This window comes from Pleurodeles waltl, chromosome 10, assembly GCF_031143425.1.
Source record: "Pleurodeles waltl isolate 20211129_DDA chromosome 10, aPleWal1.hap1.20221129, whole genome shotgun sequence".
Lineage (NCBI taxonomy): Eukaryota > Metazoa > Chordata > Amphibia > Caudata > Salamandridae > Pleurodeles > Pleurodeles waltl.
Genome location: NC_090449.1, coordinates 277,803,782 through 277,825,745, shown reverse-complemented (window position 1 = coordinate 277,825,745; position 21,964 = coordinate 277,803,782). Strand labels below are relative to the sequence as shown.

General features: G+C 43.0%; 1 protein-coding gene across 1 annotated transcript in view; it reads left to right on the top strand.

The window, feature by feature from the left end:
- GRIN2A (glutamate ionotropic receptor NMDA type subunit 2A) overlaps positions 1-21,964 on the top strand; it is a 1,722,233-nt gene that overhangs the window by 1,280,106 nt on the left and 420,163 nt on the right. The window contains exon 6 of the mRNA XM_069210410.1: positions 21,719-21,887. Within this exon, the coding sequence (XP_069066511.1) occupies positions 21,719-21,887 (169 nt within the window). The remainder of the gene's footprint in view (positions 1-21,718; positions 21,888-21,964) is intronic.

Here is a 21,964-nt window from a genome sequence, read left to right as displayed (position 1 = left end):
ATTTAAAAGCAATCACAGACATGATGGTCCCCTGAGCCCAGCAGGCCACCATCCCTGTGATTGTAGCCATTCGCAATGGGTCGCAAATTGCGACTTACTTCATGAATATTAAGGAGGTAAGTCTATTTGCAAGCCCTTGCGAATCGCTATATGAAACTTCTGGAGTTTCATTCATTCACGTAGCGATTACTTAATTGCGATTCGCAAAAAATCGCACTTTGGTAATCGCTATTGGTAATAATGATACATTTGGCCCTTAATGAGATTGAATCTGGTCTATTTTTCCTTATTTAAGTTATTCTTGTTTTGGTGCTAGTTTTGCACTTTTTGACTAAGGTGGCAATCACAGTTATTTAATACAATCTAACATGAACCCAAGGCTTTTGTAAGCACAGGGATATGAAATCTTTATTCAAAAAAGCTATTTTGCCTTTCTTAGTTGATGTAGCTTTTTGACTTTCATCCTAATAAAGCGATTAAAATTGCCTGTGGGCGCCCTGGCGCAAGGGTATGTTTATTGTCTATGTAATGTCACAAACTATTACATTTCACGTCTAAAGATCTTATCAAGATATGTTGCCAACTCAACATTACTATAATCCCCTTGCAGCCACAGATCTTCCCAGTTGAAAACAATCATTCAAACTTTCACAGTGCTACTCTACTGTATAAAGATTATCAAAATAAGAATGCCCCTAGTTCTGAATGGCTATGAATCCCGGGGTTCACAACTGAGCAACAACGTTGGTGAGGGCCCTTGCACATCTGAGCGGCATTTGGAGCAGCCAATTAAAATAGACTAAAGGCACTATGTCAATCATTAATTTAAAAAATACTATTTATAGCCCTATATTCTGCTGGAGTAGTATTTTACAACAATAATAACTTGATTTTATACTGCGCTTTTTATCAAAAGACTGTTGTTTCGAACTGTTGAAATGCTAAGTGTTATTTTCACTATAGACAGCAGTTGGGTAAATGGGACTGACTGACGTGTGCTCGTTCTGCTCACAAATGCGTAGGACGTCAGCATGACTTACTTTGCCGAGGTAAATATGAGCGGTTCCAGGCCGAGTGAGCATGGTGTTTCGCAGATGGTGCTTCACTGACCTTCAATGTCCACTGCACATGCGCATTTGGACACAGGCTTCCTGGGCTATGAGTGGTACCTTGCTACTACCTCCTCCCTTCAAAGCCACTATTTCTCCTTGGAAATAGTGCTGGGGCAATCCTGCTCCGACTGCTCAGTCAGCTGGCGGGGTTTGGCTCTTTTTCTTGACACATTCTGACCTAAAGAGACGCACATAGAATGCTTTTCTTAGGTCTAAGAATGCGATCTTGGCTAGCATGCCAGCGTGCCAGGGTCCAACTCGTGTGCATATAGCTTGTGCAGCTTCTGTAATTTACAGGCTCATAGCCTACACTTTCCTGATTCGCTTGCTCGCACTGTTTTAGTCTTTGGTTGACAAAAACGTTCCTTGGTAGTAAATCCATAATTGTCCCTTTTGTGCCCTCCCTCTCATTGAAGGTCCCATTGTACAGTCAACATTTTCAGGCTCCGGTCTACGAGATATCACAGAAAATTAGAATTGTGTCAGTTTGGACCAAAAGCATCTATCAGTCAAATTTAGACAAGAAGATTTGATTTTGTATAGTTAATTTTTTTATCTGTGCACTATTATTAAAATGTTTATCTTCACCCACAAAGACGCAAAGGCTATGCTAGAAAAATTTATTTAAATTAATTTAAATTTACTATTCCCGAATTTAATTGCTCGAACTAAGGATTAGACTAATCACATGAGAAATGTTTTTCATGACCACTGTAACAAACTTTGGAGGGCTGTGAGGCTTTTAGAACATTCGGTCCTATTGATAGAGAATGTCCTAGAAAAAAAACACATCCTGGGAGAAACAAGGGCCTTAAAACACTTGTCTGGTACTCACTTCTCCTTTCATTCTCTCTTGAGTGCCCCTCGTCCTTTCATGGTTCCTTTGGTCAATGACTGACAGTTGCTGCTGTGATCTCATACACCCTGGTGCATGGCCCCAGCAGCACCTCTCATTCATAGATAGTGGGTGATAGGGAAGGTGGAACAATGCAGTCTTCAAGGCCGATCTTTCTTCCTGCAGATCAGCACTGCAATGGAGTTAAAACAATCCACGTAGTATGTCAGATTTTTGTGTGAACTTCATGTTACATCAAATTCCGGAAATTTCTTCAAATTTGCCATTACACAATATTGCATAAATTTCTGGTGCAGTAGCCTGGTTCCCCCTCCGTCCCTCAACAGCTCCCATCCCATAGCAACGGCAGTGGAAGCCATGAGAGGAAAGAGGGCGCGATCATGTCCCTTCGGAAGACCACAGCCTCTGCATATCCCTATCCCCTGTAAATCATGACAGATCCTCAGGAGAGGCACACCAGAGGGAGGTAACAAGCAGGACAACAGGGAATTGGGCTGTTGGTGGCAGCAGGCATTTCCCATTGTTTTTATTCCACTGATTTAATGAGGCTTTGAATGTGGTAATGTCCTAAAAGAAAGGAAATTAAAGGTAGTAATGTGATCATAAATGCTTTCCTTTAATGTCAACATTCACAGTTTTGCGTGTGCTAGTTATTTTAAGAAGGGCATCAGACGTGGCACCTATGGGAAAAATGCTTCAACAATTAATGTGGTTATTTCTAAACCGTAATATCCTAATGAAGGAAGGAACAAAGTTATTTGCTAAAACCTGTTAATGTGCGGTGAACCCACAAATAGTAACATACGTAATAGATAACAGAATACTTGTCAACTTTCCGCTGAATGTTATTTTTGTTCACTCACTTTTAATCACTAACTATAGGTCTGTAGCAAATAACTACTGTCTGAGGTTTATGTATACAACTAGACCTAAATGACAAAGTTAAATCTACCACACCACTCACAATATTCAAAACCCCCCGCATGGTCCAGGTCAAACTCGGAAACGTCACAAAATGGTCTCTTTTGAACCATGGAGGGATGCTGAATGCAATACTATCGAGCTTTACAGATACATTCTATTAAGAGAGATGTATGTGCAAAGAAAGAAAACTGTAATTAGGAATGATCTGCATATGACAGTGTACGTGTTCCATGCTTCTTCATAGTTAAAGACAAGCAATGGCAAAGCAGAAAGGTCCGATGTTGACAGCCAACATTTTATCTTTTTCTATTTCTTTTTATCATGGTTTATTAAAATCAAATGGACGCTTAAGGGGGATTCAGCCAATGGCTGTGGTGGGCTGATCCACTAACCAATGCTGTATGCTACAGAGGGTAGAAGAAAACACGATATAACTCAACAATAGACCAATGTATGAAGCACTCTGAAATGTATGTAAAATCAAAAGGTTGTGGCTGATGCAGAACTGCAGAAAATCTCATAATACAGAGAAGTCACAAAGATCTCGACATCAGCCCGAGCATCTGAACAAAATGTACATGTTCTTCGGCTTTCAATAAAATATCATTAAAGCTTCAAAATATTTTACAGACATTTGTCAAAATTAGACTACAAAATACACAAAGACCCCATTAATATTTTTCAGGTTATATCTAAGGTCAGTTCAGCACGATAACCAGCAAAATAATGCACAATTCGAAACTGTCTCAAAGCCAAATGCACTGGTGGCAAAATGCTCCTTTTGTTAATTCTGATGCTTTCCCATGAACACCATGCTTAAATTATGCAAATTCAAGATGGGCATGAAAATGTTTGTGGATCCGAAAAAAATATCCATTTTGCGCACAGGCAATTTACTTAACTGCAAGTTGCTGTTGCTAAATGTTCATTGGTATCCCAGCCACTAGTTCTCCGAACTGAATATGATTTTGCAGATAAGGTTGAATATTTAGGTGGTTTTTTTTTAAATATCAGTCTGCTTGTAAAAGAAAAAGTAAAGTAATTCGTCATGTAAATTAGTTAATGAGTGCTTAATTAGAAAATGGGTATTTTAGGAGAATACGTGTGGAACAATTAATTTGCAACAGGCTTTGTTATCTTCATTTGAGTATTTGTATGATGTAATTTGTTTGCCCTCTACTACATTGTAGTTCATTCATTTAGGTTTTGTAGGAGTTATGAAATGCAGAGAGCAAACAATATCTGTTAGGAAAGATTTCTATAATGGTCAGATATTGTCTGCTACAAATATAGCCAAAGGAGTGATCAGAAATATTGCTAATCTTGAAATAAGATTCTCCTTGTGCTGTATTAAACCTGTATATCTTGTATGGACCTTAATAAGAATCTCTCCGCACATTTTTCAGTTAGCGAGAGATACCCCATTATGACTGAAATCATCAATCCACTATTGGAATCATTTTAAAAAGAGATAATCAGTGTGACTCTCTTTTGTCTGTTGGAATTCACCGAACCCTCCTCCCCCCATAAAGAATGAATCATAAAGCATGGCAGACGAAAGGATCAACCGGATCATTTCCACCCAAAATGCTGAAACTTTGGATAACTTTTCATCCTGTCTGGCAGTTGCCATTTATAACATCTTAAAAGCACAATAACTCTAAGGAACAGCCATACTTAGAAGCAAATCATGTCCAGACTAATCAAGTTAGGTTTGACAAGGAATGCGTTTTAAACTGATGGTGCTATTAGTCTTAGACAATCTGAGGATGGCAGAGAATGGCACTTGTGGCAAACTGTTAGAAACTGGGGGGCATTTTTATACTTTTTGGTTCAAAACTGAATGACGCAGTTTTGCACCAAAAGGTTTAGCACTGGCTTGCACCATTTCTGAGCAACAGCTGGGCACCATAGTTATGGAATGGTGCAAGCCGGTGCAAACGGTAGGCTAGCGTAAAACAAATGACGTTAGAGGGAATGGGGCTGGCGGTATGGAAGAGGAGGGTTTTGCACCAAAAAATGATGTCAGGCAGGTTAGAGTAAAAAAAAATGACTCTAACCTGTCTAGAGTCATTTTCTGCCGCAAAACCATCCATACCACATGAATCCTGTCTTAGAAAAGATAGGAGTCATGCCCACCACCCCAGTGGCCAGCACAGGTGACCAGGGTCCCCTGGGCATGGCCATTGCACCCAGTGCCATGTAGAGGGGCCCATTTCAGGGCCCTCAATGGCACTTAAAAAAAATATACTTACCTGTACTTTCCTATACTTACCTGGGATGGGGTCCCCCATCCTCCGCTGTCCCTCTGGTGTGGGTGGGGGTGTCCCTGGGACCTGGGGAGTGCACCTGTGGGCTTATTCCATGGTGTTCCACCATGGACATAGGCCCACAGGTCCCCTAACGCCCGCCCTAGCCCAGGCGTTAAATAATGGTGCAAAGCAAGCTTTGCACCATTATTTGACCCCTCCTCCCCTGTGCCTGATTTTATCACAGGGGGATAAATATGGCACATAGACCATAGAGTCATTTTTTGCACAGGAATGCCTACCTTGCATCTCATTAACGCAATGTAGGTTTCCAAGTCCAAAAAATGACTTTAACGCCATACATTTGGCGCTAGATGGGTCTAGCGGCAAAATATAAATAGGGAGTTCGTTTTGCACTGAATTTGATTTAAAAAATATGACCCAAATTTGGGGCAAAACAATTATAAATATGCCCCTGGGTCTCTAGTTGGCAGTGGTATGTATCCTGTCATAGTAGGAACCACAATCCCTGTCAGAGTAAGTCAGATACACAACCTAAATTAACCTGTGCTCACCCTCAGGTAACTAGGCACAGAACAGTCAGGCTTAACTTAAGAGGCAATGTGTAAAGTATTTGTTCAACACTTAACTACAGTAACATAGTGAAGGTCACCACAAAAAGACTTCACACCAGTTTAGAAAAATAAAGAATATTTATCAGAGTTAAAAGAGACCAAAAATCAAATAAATACTTGTTTAGATATAGGTGTTCAAAACATATTTGTAATCAGTACACGTGGGAACACCTGAGCACTCCTATTCAAGTATTTATGGTAAGTTTCTTAGATTAACAATGGTCCCCATCAGGGTTTGTTAATTAGATTCCTGATAGTTACATCGGGACACAAAAATGCTCCACTAGTACCTAGAGTGGTTCACACACAGGAGACCTCACTCGGTCCCTCATGATCGTGAATTCACTACTCACACTGCCCCCAAAAGTACAGTGTGGCCACAGAGTCTGCGGTCCAGCATCACTTGGGGTGCTCCGGCAACCCATTGTCGGGGGAGCCACGCTGAAGCAATCAAAATACCAGAGGCCTCCCCAAGCGATTGAGAGTTGCGGCGTCACTCTGGTTGTTCCAGCAACACAGTGGTGGGGGAGCCGCACTGAAGGAGGGCTTCCTCCGATACCATGCTCTCTGTCAGCTGCAAAATGATTGGCTGCAGGCGGCACACGAAAAATGGTACACACAGGGTGGGAGCAGTCCAGTGTTGAGGTGTGTGTCCTGGATGCAGCCTAGCATGGGGTGCAGGGCATGTGCCGATCAGGGAAGTTGAAAGCTCTGATCCTTAAGGTCGTCCACGGTTGTGGGGATGCCAGTGAAGTGTTTGATGGCCCTGAAACTTCAACAACAGGGTGCAGACCAACAAGCCCTTGAAGTTCTTGGGTTATAGAGGAGGTAAGGGGATGTAGGAGGAAGTTTCAATTCTACCTCACTGCAAGAAGTAGCAGGCAGAAGGCAGCAGGCCAACACAGGAGAGCAAGTTGCAAAGTGGAAACACATCCTTTCCCGAACGATGGACCCGCCGATGGATCGCTCTCCTAAATATTAAATATGAGGTCTCTAGGAAAACATAAATACAAATTCTCACAATTTATGGACAGCTATGACACTGACATTGTGGGGGTCATTCTGACCCTGGCGGCCGGTGACCGCCAGGGTCACCGACCACGGGAGCACCGCCAACAGGCTGGCGGTGCTCCCAAGGGCATTCTGACCGCGGCGGTTCAGCCGCGGTCAGAAAGGGTAAACCGGCGGTCTCCCGCCGGTTTACCGCTGCCCCATTGAATCCTCCATGGCGGCGGAGCGCGCTCCGCCGCCATGGGGATTCAGACACCCCCTACCGCCATCCTGTTCATGGCGGGAAACCCGCCATGAACAGGATGGCGGTAGGGGGTGCCGCGGGGCCCCCGTAAGAGGGCCCCACAAAGTATTTCAGTGTCTGCTTTGCAGACACTGAAATACGCGACGGGTGCAACTGCACCCGTCGCACCCCTGCAACTACGCCGGCTCAATTCTGAGCCGGCGTCCTCGTTGCAGGGGCATTTCCGCTGGGCCGGCGGGCGCTCTTTTGGAGAGCGCCCGCCGGCCCAGCGGAAATGTTTGAATGGCCGCCGCGGTCTTTTGACCGCGGTGCGGTCATTTGTCGGCAGTACCTTGGCGGATGGCCTCCGCCGTCCGCCAAGGTCTGAATGACCCCCTGTATTCCTTATGGAAACATGGCTGGATGAGATATCCATGTCTGACATAAAAACTGCCATCCCTGATGGGTTTGAACTGTTTAGATTAAACAGAATTGGCAAATGGTGGGGGACAATGAATAGCAATAATTTATCTAAATCACCTGAAAGTCACTTTTGCTCTTATCGTGCATCTAAAGGGAGAAGCCTAGATGTTTGTTTTTAAATTGAATAACAAAGTAGCTTTTAGCGGTTCGTTGATAAACTGCCCACCAGGTCCAAGGAACAATTTTCGTTCAGCGGTGCAAACTTTCCTATAATCATGTATAGAGTAACAAACTTTCACATTTCTGGGTGATTTCAACGTTCATTTAGATTTGGTGGGAAATAATGAAAAAGAGTGTTTGTTCGAATGCTGTTGCAGTTTTGGCCTTATGCAAATAGTCAACAAATCTACCCATAAGGCCAATCGTACCCTTGATAGGATTTTTGCTAATAACCCTGCCCTAAAATGAGTACTATTTTTGATTTGGACACACCACAAAGCAGTCTTTTTTAAACTTGATGACTCAGCCATAAAACCCTGCCCTACAAATTTGGGAAAAGGCTATGAAAATATTTCCTTGGCACAAAATGAATACAACCAAACTAGATACTGTCTTAAGAAAAGATAGCTTAATACTGGACACCAATTTTGAAATAGCTAACACTAACGTTTTAGGTTGGATAAGCCCTGCATTCATTCATTTAGCCCCGAATTTGTTTTACAAAGTCATTTAAAAAACCATCCACTCCATGGTATTCCTCGGAGTTAAGAAAATTGAAACAAGAACGCCGGGGATAAGAACGAAGTTGGAGAAAGGATTATGATATCGAAGGGAGAATTGAATATGAATCAATCCATGATGAGTACAAAGAGCAAATTATCAAAGAAAAAACTAGGGCTCAGATTTAAGAAAAGTGGCACTTCATCACATGAAGCACCACTTTTCTTGTGCCCCTATGTGCCCCCCTAGCACCACCATGTGTGCACCATAATAATGATACAGTGCACCATGGCACATGTTAGGATCAATAGCGTCTGATGCTATTGTGGTACTTTGCAGTATTAGCGCCAAAAATGTTGATGCTAATCCTGCAAAGTACATAGAGACCCATTATAAACAATGGTGTGCTTCAATTTAATGCCTGCACTGAGAAGGCGTTAAAAATGACGACAAAAATGGTGCAGTGGAATCCCATCGATTCCACTGCGCCATTTTTTTGGCCCTCCTAATGGAGGAAGTCCCCCCTGCGTACATTATGCCTGGCTCAGGCATAAGGTGGCGCAAGGGTTTACAAAATGACACAATGCATACATTGCACCTCATTGTAAAGTTGGTGCGGCGTTTTTGCCAACCTAACACTACATTAGTGTAAAAAAATGACACTAATGTGGCACTAGGTGGTGCTAGGCCCTTCTTAAATTTGGGCCTCAATACTTTTCTGAAAAAATAAGTACTGCTAAAAACGTGACCACCAAACTGTTCAATACTATTACAACCCTTTAAATATTAAACAAAACAAAGCCTTCATTCCAGACAAAATAATTTGTGATAAACTGACAGATTTCTTCCAGCTGAAGGTCCATAATGTATTTGAGGACTTTGCGGCCTACTAAAATACAAAGCCCCAAGATGTCTCTTGTAGCTCATCGCCTGGGGGGTTTTATGATAGTGGTGCAGCAGGTGGGCCTATCGGTCTGCTCAATTGTTCGGCCCTATAAGAGGATAAACTTATAAGACTGCCAGAATCTACCAAGCTGGTTCCCTCTTGGACCTCCTGTCCATCTTATGTGCTGCACATGGTCTCTGATAGCATTGCAGTTCACCTAACAAAACTTCTAAACAACTTACTGTTAGCTGGCCAATTTCAAACTGCCTGGAAAAAAGCATCCATTTTTCCAATCTCAAAAAAATTGTCTTTAGACTCTTCTGCCATCGGCCCATCTCCCGTTTACCAATCCCTGCAAAAGTATTGGAAAAAACCTTGATTGAAGATCTTATGGCTTATTTAGATTCCAACAACATTTTGTATCCTTCCCAATAAGGCTTTAGGCCAAAACACTGTACAGAATCAGCCTCAGTTCTTGCAACTGAGGAGATCAGATAGGTGGTGGATGAGGGAGGAAGGGCTGCTCCGATCTTGTTGGACCTCTCAGCCACATTTGATAAGCTAAACCAGGCTGTGTTTATCAATTGGCTGAAGAGAACCGGAATAGGAATCTCTGCTATTGCCATTCTCAGCTCTTTCTTATCCAACAGGGAACAAACTGTAGAGCCTGGGGGCACAAGTCTAACTCGTTTATTCTCCTATGTGGCGTGGCCCAGTTATCTTCTTTATCTTCTACGCTCTTTAATATCTATGTTACCCCGTGATGACACTCATTCAGTTTTATGTTTTTTCTGTTATAACTTACGCCGACGATACACAAATAGTTATATCAATTCCCTCTGAGGTCAGCGCTATTGCCAAAACGTTTAACAACTGTTTGGGCCACATTTCAACCTGGATGTTGAAAAACTGTTTAAAGTTAAACTCCGATAAAACGGAGCTCATCTTTTTCGGAAATGATCCTTCATTTTGGAACAATGTTTGGTGTCCGGCCAACCTTGGCCTGCTTATTTCCCCAGTTTGGAAGGCCAAAAATCTGGGGGTTTTGTTTGATGAGCAGCTGGATTTCTCTGAACAGATTAACAACATAACATCTTCATGTTTCTTTTTAATTAAGATTTAAAAAAAGGCCTTTCTGTACATCCCTGATGAGATGCAGCAAATGGTGATAGTGACTCTTGTCCTTATAGGACAGGTTATTGCAATGCACTCTACCTCGGCATTAACAAATGTCCTCAATCTAATCTTGATTCACTACAAAATGCAGCTGCCCGTCTGCTTCTGAAAGTACCTAAGTTTAGCCCTACAATTAGGAAGATCTGTGACTTCATTGTTTGCCCATTTCTGAAAAAGTAAAGTTTGATGCTCTCTGCATAGTTCATAAATCCTGGCGCAGTACTGGCCTTTTTTATTTTGAAAAGGTTTTCAAGTGATATGTTCCATGGCGTGAACTAAGATCTTCTTCTACTAAATTAGTGGCCATTCCCAAAATGAAGAAGACCAGAATGGGAAGGCAGAAGCTTTTCATTTCTGGCATGCAAGCTCTGGAATTATCTACTCCTGTCCATTGGATCTCAAACTAATCTCATCCCTTTCAGGAAGTCATTAAAGATGTTTTTTCAGTTCCCTTTTAAATAGGCTGTTGTCTCTTCTGTTAGTTAGAGGTCTTTAACATCAAGACACTTCGGTATTTACGTGCTTTAGAAAATTAAATCCATTGTTTTTTTGCCCATCACACCTCCCCAGTTTGGACCTAGCCATATGCAAATCAGCCTTGACCCTGCTCACCATGGGAACAGTCCAGCCCAAACTGCTAAGCCAAGTCCTCCCTGGATCAGAAACTATCATCCTGGGACCGGTTTTGGGGTATCACCCCCTCATCTGCTAGGCGAGCTTGAATCCAGTGGCGCAGTGAGTACAGGACCCATGTCTAGGCATCCCCTTCAACTCAGGGTGACAAAAGCAAAAATAACAGTTGATGGACGGAATGCTGAACAATGCAAATATTCACCCCTGTCACAAAAATCTGGATTTAATATATTGTTTATTTTGCCCACCTCACCACCCCAGGTTGGACCGAATTATATGGATATCAGTCTTGACCCTGTTCTTCATGGGAACAGTCCAGCTCGAACTGCCAAGCTGATTCTTCCCTGAAACAAGCATCCTCGGACCGGGTTCAGGCTATCACCCCTCATTGGCCAGGCTAGTTTGAATCCAGTGGCACAGTGACCACAGGACCAAAACTGGGCATGCCCTTCGTACTTATGGTGACAAAAGTAAAAAGACCAGATGATGGATGGAATCGTGAAACATGCAAACATTCACCCCAGTCACAAAGATATGGATTAAATTCATTGTTTTATTGCCCACCTCACCACCCTAGGTTGGACCCAGTTATATGGAAACCAGAAACCAGTCTTGACCCTGCTCCCCATGGCAACAGTCCAGTCCGAACTGCCAAACCAGGTCCTCCTCAGACAGAAAACAAGAAATTCTGGCACCAGTTTCGGAGTGTCACCTCTTATCAGCCAGACTACTTTGAATCTAGTGGCACAGTGAACTCAGAACCCATGTCTGGGCATACCCTACTCACCTAGGGTGACAGAAGGAAAAAGAACAGATGATGTATGGAATGCTGAACAATGCATATCTGTACTGGGGGTGAATGTTTGACAATGTTCCACATTCTGTCTATCACTTGTTCTTTTTGAATTTGTCACCCTAAGTGGGACGGGTATGTCCAGACATGGGTCCGCGCTCCCAATCCCACTTGAGTCAAGCTAGCCTAGCTGATGAGGGATGATGAAACTGGTCCCAGGATGCTTGTTTCCGGTCCAGAGAGGACCTGGCCTGACAGTTCCGACTGGACTGTTCCATGGAGAGCAGGGTCAAGACTGATTTGCATATGGTTGGGTCAAAGTGGAATGGCATGGGTAGCAGCAAAACGATGTATTTAGGCCCAGATCTCTGTACTGGGGGGTGAATGTTTGACCTTGTTCAGCACTCAGGCCAGCACTTGTTCTCTTTTCATTTGTCGTCCTAAGTGGAATGGGTATGCCCAGACGAGAGTACCTTGCTCCCCATGACCCTAAAATCAAGCTAGCCTGGCTGATGAGCGCTGATACCCTGAAGCTGGTCCAAGGATGCTTGTTTCCTGTCCATCAAAGACCTGGCCTGGCAGTTTCCGTGGAAAGTAGTGTCAAGACTGATTTACATGTGACTGGTTCCAAACTGAAATGGCATGAGTAGCAACACAACAATGGATTCAAGCCCAAATCTATGTACTGGGGTGAATGTTTGACATTGTTCAGGATTCCATCCATCACTTGTTCTTTTTGCATTTGTCACCCTAAGTGGGACGAATATGCTCAGGTGTGGGTCCTGTGCTCCTCATGCCACTAAAGCCAAGCTAGCCTGGCTGATAAGGGGTGTGACTCTTAAACTGGTCCCAGGATGCTTGTTTCCGGTCCAAGGAGGTCCTCGCCTGGCAGTTCAGGCTGGACAATTCGAAGGAGAGCAGGGTCAATGCTGATTTGCATATGGCTGGATCCAAACTGGAATGTCACGCGTGGTAAAAAAATGATGTATTTAAGTACATATTTATGTACTGGGATGAATGTTTGACATTATTCAGCATTCAGTCCATCACATGTTATTTTTGCAAATTTATAAAAGTGAAATTTTCAGGCCTACAATTTTAAATCCAACTTCACCATAAGTAGCGATTTTAAATTGTGAGTCCAGATTCAATATTCCTATCATTTTCCAGTTGGAAGGTACACTTAAAGGATGCTTTACAGCAACCCCATTGTTAACCAATTGGAGAAAGAGGCCTTGCAGTAGTGAAAAACAAATTTAACAGTTTTTCATTACCTGGACGTTTTAACTTAAAATAACAGGCCCATCTTTTAAATACACTGCACCCTGCCCTTGAAATTAACCAGGGTCTACCTTAGGGATGACTTACATGTAATAAAGAGGTAGGTTTGGGGCTGGCAAGTGAGTACACTTGCCAGGTCGAAATGGCAGGTTAGAAATGCCCACCTAGTCCCTGCAATGGCAGGCCTGACATGTTTCAAAGGCTCTGTAGTGGGTGGCACAACCAGTGCTGCAGGCCCACTATTAGCATTTGATTTACAGGCCCTGGGCACATGTAGTGCACTTTACTAAGGACTTACAAGTAAATTAATTATACCAATTGTGGAGAAGCCAATGTTACCATGGTTTAGAGTACAGATCACTTGCACTTTAGCAGTGGTCAGCAGTGGTAAAGTGCCCAAAATCCCCAAAAGCCACCATAGTGAAGTCAGAAAACAGGAGGTCAGAGGGCAAAAGGTTAGGGGAAACCAGCCAAGTATGCCAGGTCTAACACAATCCTATTACATTCATTAGATATCTGCTAGCAGTTAGTGATCCAAATGATTGTACCCTGCGCTTGTATAGAGTTTTGAACTGAGACCTAAAAAACTGCTATAAACTAGGGTGAGTTTCTCTTGAGGTACCAAGAGAAAACCATTACACTTCCTTCAGTTGAAATGAGGCCAAGGTTGGTAAAATGGGAAGTTCCTGAGGAACTCAGAGATCTTAGCACTGTTAATCAATGAATGTATCTTAGCATTAGCCTCAGTCTTCTACGTGTAACATTGACATGATTTTATATATATAGAAGATGCACACTTGCTAATTTGATTATAGTTATCAGCTATCAGTGTAATCACACTAATATCCTTCTTAGGGTCCTCTTTATTAGGGGTGCAATTTTGGATTTTGTCTAACTTCTTCAAACTCAAAAGGTAAAACGTTTGTGATTCTAAGAGCTTGATTTTGTGTTATCAGTTTGTGAGTAGACTCACCTGTCCTAAATTAGTATCATCCAACATAATCTGAAGTTGAAGATTTGTGTAAATCGAACCCCTGGTCAGATTTAATTATTTATTTATATAATTGAAAATACTAATACACAGTTCTAAACTACTTCAGTTTCAATATCGAATTACCATGGCCAAAGCATTCATTAATTCACATCTTGACTGTGTTATCATCATTTACTCAGGTGGCCGAGTCACCATTTTGCAACATCTTTAACAAGTTTGTGGGGTAAGTGTGTGGGATGCGACAGCAGCACCGCTGCTAGGACTCCTCACAGTTGACCACGTATCACCAGCTTTAAGCTCTCTTCACTGATTACTAGTCACCACAAGGGGTTTTGGATCTATGTGTTTAGTACATAAAGCAGGTTTCATCAAATTTCAGAGACTTTTAGCCTTAAAGTGGTACAGGCTCAACTCCTAAGATTCACCACCTAGTTGAGATTGCTATTAACGTACACAAAAAATAAATGCTGGAGGAAATGCATGGTTAATTATTGCCCTTGTCTTGATTTAACTTTTATGAAGCCCGGAAGACCAATCAAACATCCTATACCATCTTAAAATTTGTACACCTCTAGATAGGGAGGCATCCATCCAAATAGGTTTTCATTAAGACCCTGTAATAGTAATATATATAGCAGTACGTACTGCTTTTCTGTGATCTGTCAGTGCTTTAATTAACAAATGTCAGCATTACATTCATGTTGCTAAATCTGCCTGCCTATTGAATAACAGAAGGCTGTGTCTGGATTGCCAGGATTTGATTTTGTAATCTCCGGCACACCACATCTTGCAGAAGTAAGTTTTCATCACAATGAGCCATCATGCTGTTTAACCTGTCTATGAATCAGAATCTGTGAATCTATGAAGACGTCTCTGTGGTACTGTGCTCAAAGAATACCCATACATAAATAATAAATAAATAAATAAATAAATAAATAACGAATAAATAAATAAATACAAATTCTACCAGCAATATGAGTCTCCTTATGGAGAGTATTTCTGAAGGTTTCATGTCTTTGTGTTCAACGCATGTCAAAAAAACTCTCCAAAATCCAATATTCCTGCTTTGTGCATCTACAGCATAAGGTATTCTCAGTTAGTCATGCTTTGTTTAGTCTTTGATGCATTTAATGTGAACTATGCTTCATTTAGATTTAAATGTATTTTTGTTGGCATTTGATTCATCTTTTCAGCAAGCAACAACTTTGATGGGTGAATACTAATAGGAAGAAACAAATCAAACACCCTTACCAAATATATAAGCTCTTCCCTCTCTTTGTCAGCCTCCTCCCTTTGCCAAACTCCGTCCCTTGTGCTCACAGTCCCATCACCATGGTCCATCCCCTTTGCTCATTGGGGGTCTAGATTATTCTAGCTGTGACAGACTTTTTGTCTGCTGTTGTCTTCTGTTGAATTATAGCATAATACTTATTGAATTTGGAGCCTTCTAGAGTCTTCAGCACTCTAAATCTCTTCGGACATGAAAATTCCTTTTAGTCTTTGTTAAAACTATGCAGCATTTAAAATGATTCTTTCATAAATCCACAATGGCTTGCCATGCCCTTTCAATATCGTTCCCATTGTTTTTCTTCAAATTGACAATCATGTTGCTCTTCTCATGTTCTCCTGATTTCATCTTTGCTTTGGAATGAATACGATGTATCTGTTAGAACTGGGTTAATATTGTCTGGCCACTACTTCTTACAAACAATAGTTGATGTACATGTTTTTTTTTTATTATTGGACAGTTTGTATGTGCATATTTTCCTTACAAGTCACTTTTTTTTTTTAATCTGTTTAATAATCTTGATGAAAAACGTCAGTACAATTCTCCATTAATTCTGATAAACTGTTTACACACACATATATAATCTTATATAGTGCAGTTCGTATATTATTGTACTGTGAGATAACACATAACAATAAACTGTTAAATTACGTCACATTAATGTCCTTGATGTGGCTTCCCGGATGCGTGGAGTGGGTTGAACTTCCCATGTCTTGAGTAGAGAGATGGAGCACTGTGTTTGTGTCGACAGATTGGGGGAGGTTTGGTTTAGCCAGGGCTGGGTAATACACTGGAAGTGATATCATCATGGTAGTGGACATATCCTCTGCAAGGGGGACATTACTTAACTAGTGGCCATGCATTTAGCGCGTGTGGTCCTAAGTAGTGTGTGGTGAGTATGATACCTAGGCTGTCTACGGTGACGTTTGGGTAGATGCTTGACAAGAAGGCTTAACAGGTTCTGTGTCTTGTGGTTTACTTGGGACTCATGGCGGATATGTATCGCTCCTAGCCTCAATGTCCACGACAAAGGTATCCCATATTTCAGCACCACCCTGGATCAGTCCCCTATATTGTAGCTGGCGTAATGTCTGAGCCTCTGCATGTGAGCACCTTAGCAGATCGCGCAACCAAGTGATGTATACCGGGGCGTGTGAGGCCTTCCAGTGCATAGCTATCAGGTGTTTGAACACCAAAAAGGCTAAGTCAGTAAATTTATGGAGCTGTTTTTCACCTTTGCCACGTCGACGTATTCCCAGTAGGCAAGATTCTGGTGTTGATTTTAGGGTATGCCCGGTGTTGTCAACTATGGTGTCGGTAATACGTTGCCAGGTCCTGTTCGCGGGGGGCAGCTCCACACCATATGGTAAAAATCCGCTGCTGGAGTTGCGCATCTGGGGCATTCTGGGTCTGAGTTCGGGTATATCCTTTTTATGCGGGACGGGGATAAGTAGGAGTGGTGTATGTAGTTAAACTAAGTGTAGCACAGTCTGCTATTGCGAGAGATATTTTTGACCATTGATAATGCAGCGGACCAGGCACTCTGGGGCAAGGGGGAAGGGAGAGCCACATCCTGGGGCCTTAGCATGTGGCAGTTAAGGGCAGGCTCTGGCTAGGAGCAACTTATATAGTCTTGATATAATGCCTTTTGTATTACCCATTGTGAGAATCATGGTAAGCAGTTGTGATTCCTGTGGCTCAGAGTTACCGAGCTCTCAAATATTGTCGAGTAGTAGTTTGATTGCACCATATGCTAAGTAAGCCCCAGGGTGAGTCCCCACTGATTCCATAAGTTCCCTAAAAGATCTTAATGTAGAGCTCGAAAAATATTCACCTACGCTTGATAGCCCTATGCTGCGTATAACATGATGCATTGTTAGCTTTTGGGCCCCCGGTAGTTGTGACATTGGCAGCGAGGGAGAGAATGGGATCGCAGGGCTTCTGCCATGAACGTATCTGTGCCAGCACGATATGGCAACATCTAGTATGATATGCCCTCTTTGTGGGCGATTGGGGCTATCTAGTAGCAAAGTTAGGATCGAGAGGAGTGCTAGTGATTCCTTTATCGCTTTATGCTCTTCTGAGGGGGTCTCGCTGAGCCATGTGGACAGCCATTGCAGTTGGGCGGCAGCATAGTATAATTCGAAATTCGGCATGCTCAGCCCTCCCTCATCCTGCGGGTATTGTGTTATGGATAGTGCAACTCTGTGCCTGTCTCTACCCCAGAGTAGGTCAGCCATTAGGGAGAGCAAGGATTGAAAGAACGATATTGGTAAGAGTATCGGGAGCGCGGCAAAATAATATCAAAATCTCGGAAGGATAAGCATTTTGGCAATGGCCATGCGTCCCGTGGGGGATAGGGGGAGCGACCCCCAGAATGGTAAGGAACTTCGGACAGAGCTGAGGACTCTATCAATGTTACCATCTTTGAGATCTGCTATGGAGTGATATATCTGTATACCTAAATACTTGTGGAGTGGGACCATGGTAGCTGATAAACCGGTAATGCCCTGCGTAATTCAGGTGCTATAGGGGAGAGAGGGTAGATACTTGACTTAGTCCAATTAATCCATAGGCCGGAGATGGATGCGAAGGTGTCCAGTATCGTCATTACCCCTGCTATGGAGGCGGCAGGGTCACGTAGATATATCATGGCGTCGTCCACATATAAAGAGATAATATGGTATGTGTTGAGTTCTGGGATGCCCCATAATTGGGCCTGGTTGCGGAGCTTGACCGCTAGTGGTTCCATTGCTATCGCGAACAATAGAGGGGATAGTGGGCAACCCTGCCTAGTGCCTCTGCCTATTGGGAATGAGTCAGAGATAACTTTTCCTGTTTTGACACGGGCTGTAGGTTTAGCATATAGCGTTTCAATCCATCAGATGTAGCCAGAACTGAATCCCAGCGCTTTAAGTTCCTTACGAGGAAATCCCAACTCAACGTATCGAATGCTTTTACTATGTTCAGTGGCAGTGCTACCGCTTCCCCGCAAATGCCGTTGTGCATTATACGAAGTAATCTTCTAATATTTAAGAAGGTATGAATCCTGATTGATCTCCATGGATCAAAGTTGGCAGAAAGGGGAGAAGTCTATTTGCTAAAATCTTCCCCAGAAGCTTGCAGTCAGAGTTGAGCAAGGAGAGAGGGCGATATGATCGAACATCTAGAGGGTCGCGGCCTGGCTTCGGGAGCACCACTATTAAAGCTTTGCGCATTGAGTCTGGTAGTTGCACCCGGTCATATGCTTCATTAAACATCTTAAGTAATGGCTGCAAAAGATGGGCTGCTTGGGAATTTAAGTATTCTACTGGTAGCCCGTCTGAGCCAGGTGTTTTGCTGCGCGCCATCTGTGAGAGCACCAGACGGACTTCGTCCATATTAATTGGGCCATCCAATGCGTCTGCTTGTTCAGTTAGCAGCCGGTTCTGGGGAATTGTCAACAAGAATTCGGCCTTTTGCTGTGCGGATGATGGAGGGGGGGTGAATATGAAGAGCGGCAGTATGTATAAAAGGCATCATTAATTTCCACTTGGGTATTAATTATATTTCCTGAGAGCAGTCGGATCGCTCCAATGGGTAAGGGTTGCGATGGTTGGCGAACCAGCCATGCAAATAGCAGCCCTGATCTATCTCCTTCTGCGTGTTGACGTGTCGTGTAGTGTCTGTAATCATGTTTACACAATCTAGGGTCTGCCTCCCTGTGACTAGCCCTTAATAGTTTCAGCTGTTCTACTGGCATCTCATCTCTGGAGACCGCCACCTCCGCCTCGCGTAGCTTAGTCTCTAATTCTTTCAGCTCCTTGATCAACGTCCGCCTTACCCCTACTAAAGCTGCTAAGCAGTGACCACGCACCACTACCTTGTGGGCATCCCATTCGGTTGCACGTAAAGCAGTTGTGTTATTATTCAAGGAGAAATAAGTGGCCAAGCACTGGGCAAGTTCTGCTGGAAGGGGGGTGGTCTGCGAGTGCCTCTGTTTGCAGGCGCCATGTGGAAATTCGTGTGTGTGTGTACGACCCCAGTCTAGTGTTGAACGTAACGGGCTATGGTCTGATATGGTGCGGGCCAGATAGTCTAATGTGTGTATCTTGTTAATCACTGCCACTGATGCGAGGAGCACATCTATCCTAGTGTGTAGGCAGTGCACTGGAAAGTAAAAGGAGTATTTGCGGTGTGTTGGGTGCCCTGATCCCCAAACATCCCTCAAGCCATTTCCCGACAACCAAGTCGCCAGATCGCATGAGGTGCGATTGGACAGGGCAGTAGTGAGTGGGAGGAAGGAGCGATCCAGGTGAATATCTAAGATGCAATTGAAGTCCCCGCCCCATATACTGTCTATTGCCGGGTCACAGAAAGTCCCAGTTGATAGTGTGCATAGGAAGTCGTGTTGGTTGGTGTTGGGGGCATACAATGCTACCAGCGATAGGTCTGAACCATCTAGGGCGCCCTCCAGTACCACGTATATGCCGTTAGGATCAATCTGTGTGCGAGCGATGATATATATGATACTCCCTGGGCAATCCAGATCGCCACTCCCCGGGCAAATGAAGAGGATGTGGTCCCATAAAACTTCCCCTTCCACTTTACTCGTGTGTTTTCTAGTGTGGCATCTGAAAGGTGTGTCTCTTGTAACATAGCTAGGTGTATCTGATGACTTTTGAGATAAGCATGTACCTGCTGACGCTTACACGGTGTCGCCATTCCCCTTATATTCCATGTAAGCACATTATAACGTGGGATGTGTTTTTGTCCTTGAGCAGTCATGTGAGGTTGTAGAAATTATCTAGTTGAGGATCTGTCAGGGCCCCTACCCCTTTCGTATCCGATAAACACACATTGCTACCCAACACAGATATGTTTGCACCCCCGGTTCTGTTAACCGCTCATCGGCTTGTAGGATAAATGTGACATGTAATGTTGGTAATATAAACCCATGTAAACGTCATGGGGAAAACCCATTGAATAATAAATAAACACACAACAGTGTTAAACATTAGCACTAACTGTGTCCTAGCAGGGAAAATTCAGCCGACAGACAACTGGTGAAGCTAGTCCACATGGAGCGGGCGTGTATAATGTTAATGTGGGCTAATTGTCTGAGCTCCCGGCCCTCCAAACGGCAGCCCTCGACCCGCCGCCTGAGACCCCAGCCGCAGGCGCCGTGAAAGAGAGCCATGTTGCGGGCCTCTACATCAGTCAGCCCGGCGTATGGATTTCTGCTTGATCAATTCCTAGGGTCTGCGGGCCCGTAGCTCCTTGTCTTTTTCGTTGTCTTGGTTTTGCCTTTGGGGGGACCAGCTTTCCTCTGCGTTTTCAGCACCTGCAGATCCGGCCAGGCCCTTGGCGTGTAGCCAGGTCCAGGTGTCTTCCGGTGAGGTGAAAGAATGAACTCGAGAGTTGTCTTGCACACGAAGCTTGGCCGGGAACAACAGCACATATTTGATATTGTGCTCTGGGAGTCTCTCCCTAACCTGGTAGAAAGAGCTGCGTTTCCTTTGCACCTTGGTGGTGACCTTACAAATCACTTATAGGTTTGATTCTTGCCAACTGCTGTATGTCACAATACATTTTTCTCCTCCAGTCTCGTCCCACCATCCATTGTTGCAGCATTACTTAGAATGCAGCATCTTTTTGGAAAGGAAGCTTGAAATGCCGTTTTCAGCACCAGATTTTGAAGCTTATTATAAGGACACATGCGTACCCACGCTAAGGCTTTTTAATTTTTAGTTTGGGTTTCAAAATTTGATGGCCATTATTAACATGGGCCAATATTACCTAGACAGTTGATAGACAAACGTGAAAGGATTTACTATTCCTAACTTCACAGTTGCAGACCTTGAATATATATGTAGAATGTAGCTACAAATATGAGGAGTTAGGTATAGAAAATCAAGACTAATTTACTGATCAATATTTTTTTCAATATTAGTCTGTGATACTGTTTGTGTTCACATTCTGGGCTCCATATTGTGGGTGCATATCCTCTTTTTTCAACTACCTACACTTCTTGTTTCTTTATATCACTCTTGTGGATTCATTTTTACATTCCTACTTTCTCCCTTTGTTATTATTCTTCTGTTCATATCATGTTCCTTGTTTCTTTTCTGCCTTTTTCACTCTTGCTCTGAGTCATATTCTGACAATGAAAAATGAGTGCTGGTCCCTAAAGGATGGGTGCTAATGTCCACCACTTGCAACCACTGGCAGAAATAAAGCACTGGGAGCATTTCTGAAAGCCTTTCAAGTGCAGTATTAATTCAAGAAACTCCTATGGCTAGAAATACTTTCAGGTATACCACTTTGCACATGCTAGTCAAAAATATCAAATTGGTTAAGAAGAAGATCACAGTTTTCAGATATCACCTATGCATTTTTTAGTATGTTTAATAACTCTTCCGATCACCATTCGTGGGTGCTTTCACCTGCAAATTACAATTGCTATTAGGATAAACTTGATTTCTCACGGAAAAAAGTATGTTGTGCGTAACTGTTTTTTTTTAAACTTTCACAGCAACTCAACTGCCGAGGGGACTTATATTAAGAAATGTTGCAAAGGATTCTGCATTGATATTCTTAAGAAATTGTCAAAGACAGTGAAGTTCAGCTATGACCTTTACTTGGTAACCAATGGGAAGCATGGCAAAAAAATCAAGAATGTATGGAATGGAATGATTGGTGAAGTAAGTTTTGTTAGGTAAAACAACCCTTAAGTAAAACTTGACTCATGAATATTTTTAATCAACGCAAGATAGTGTGG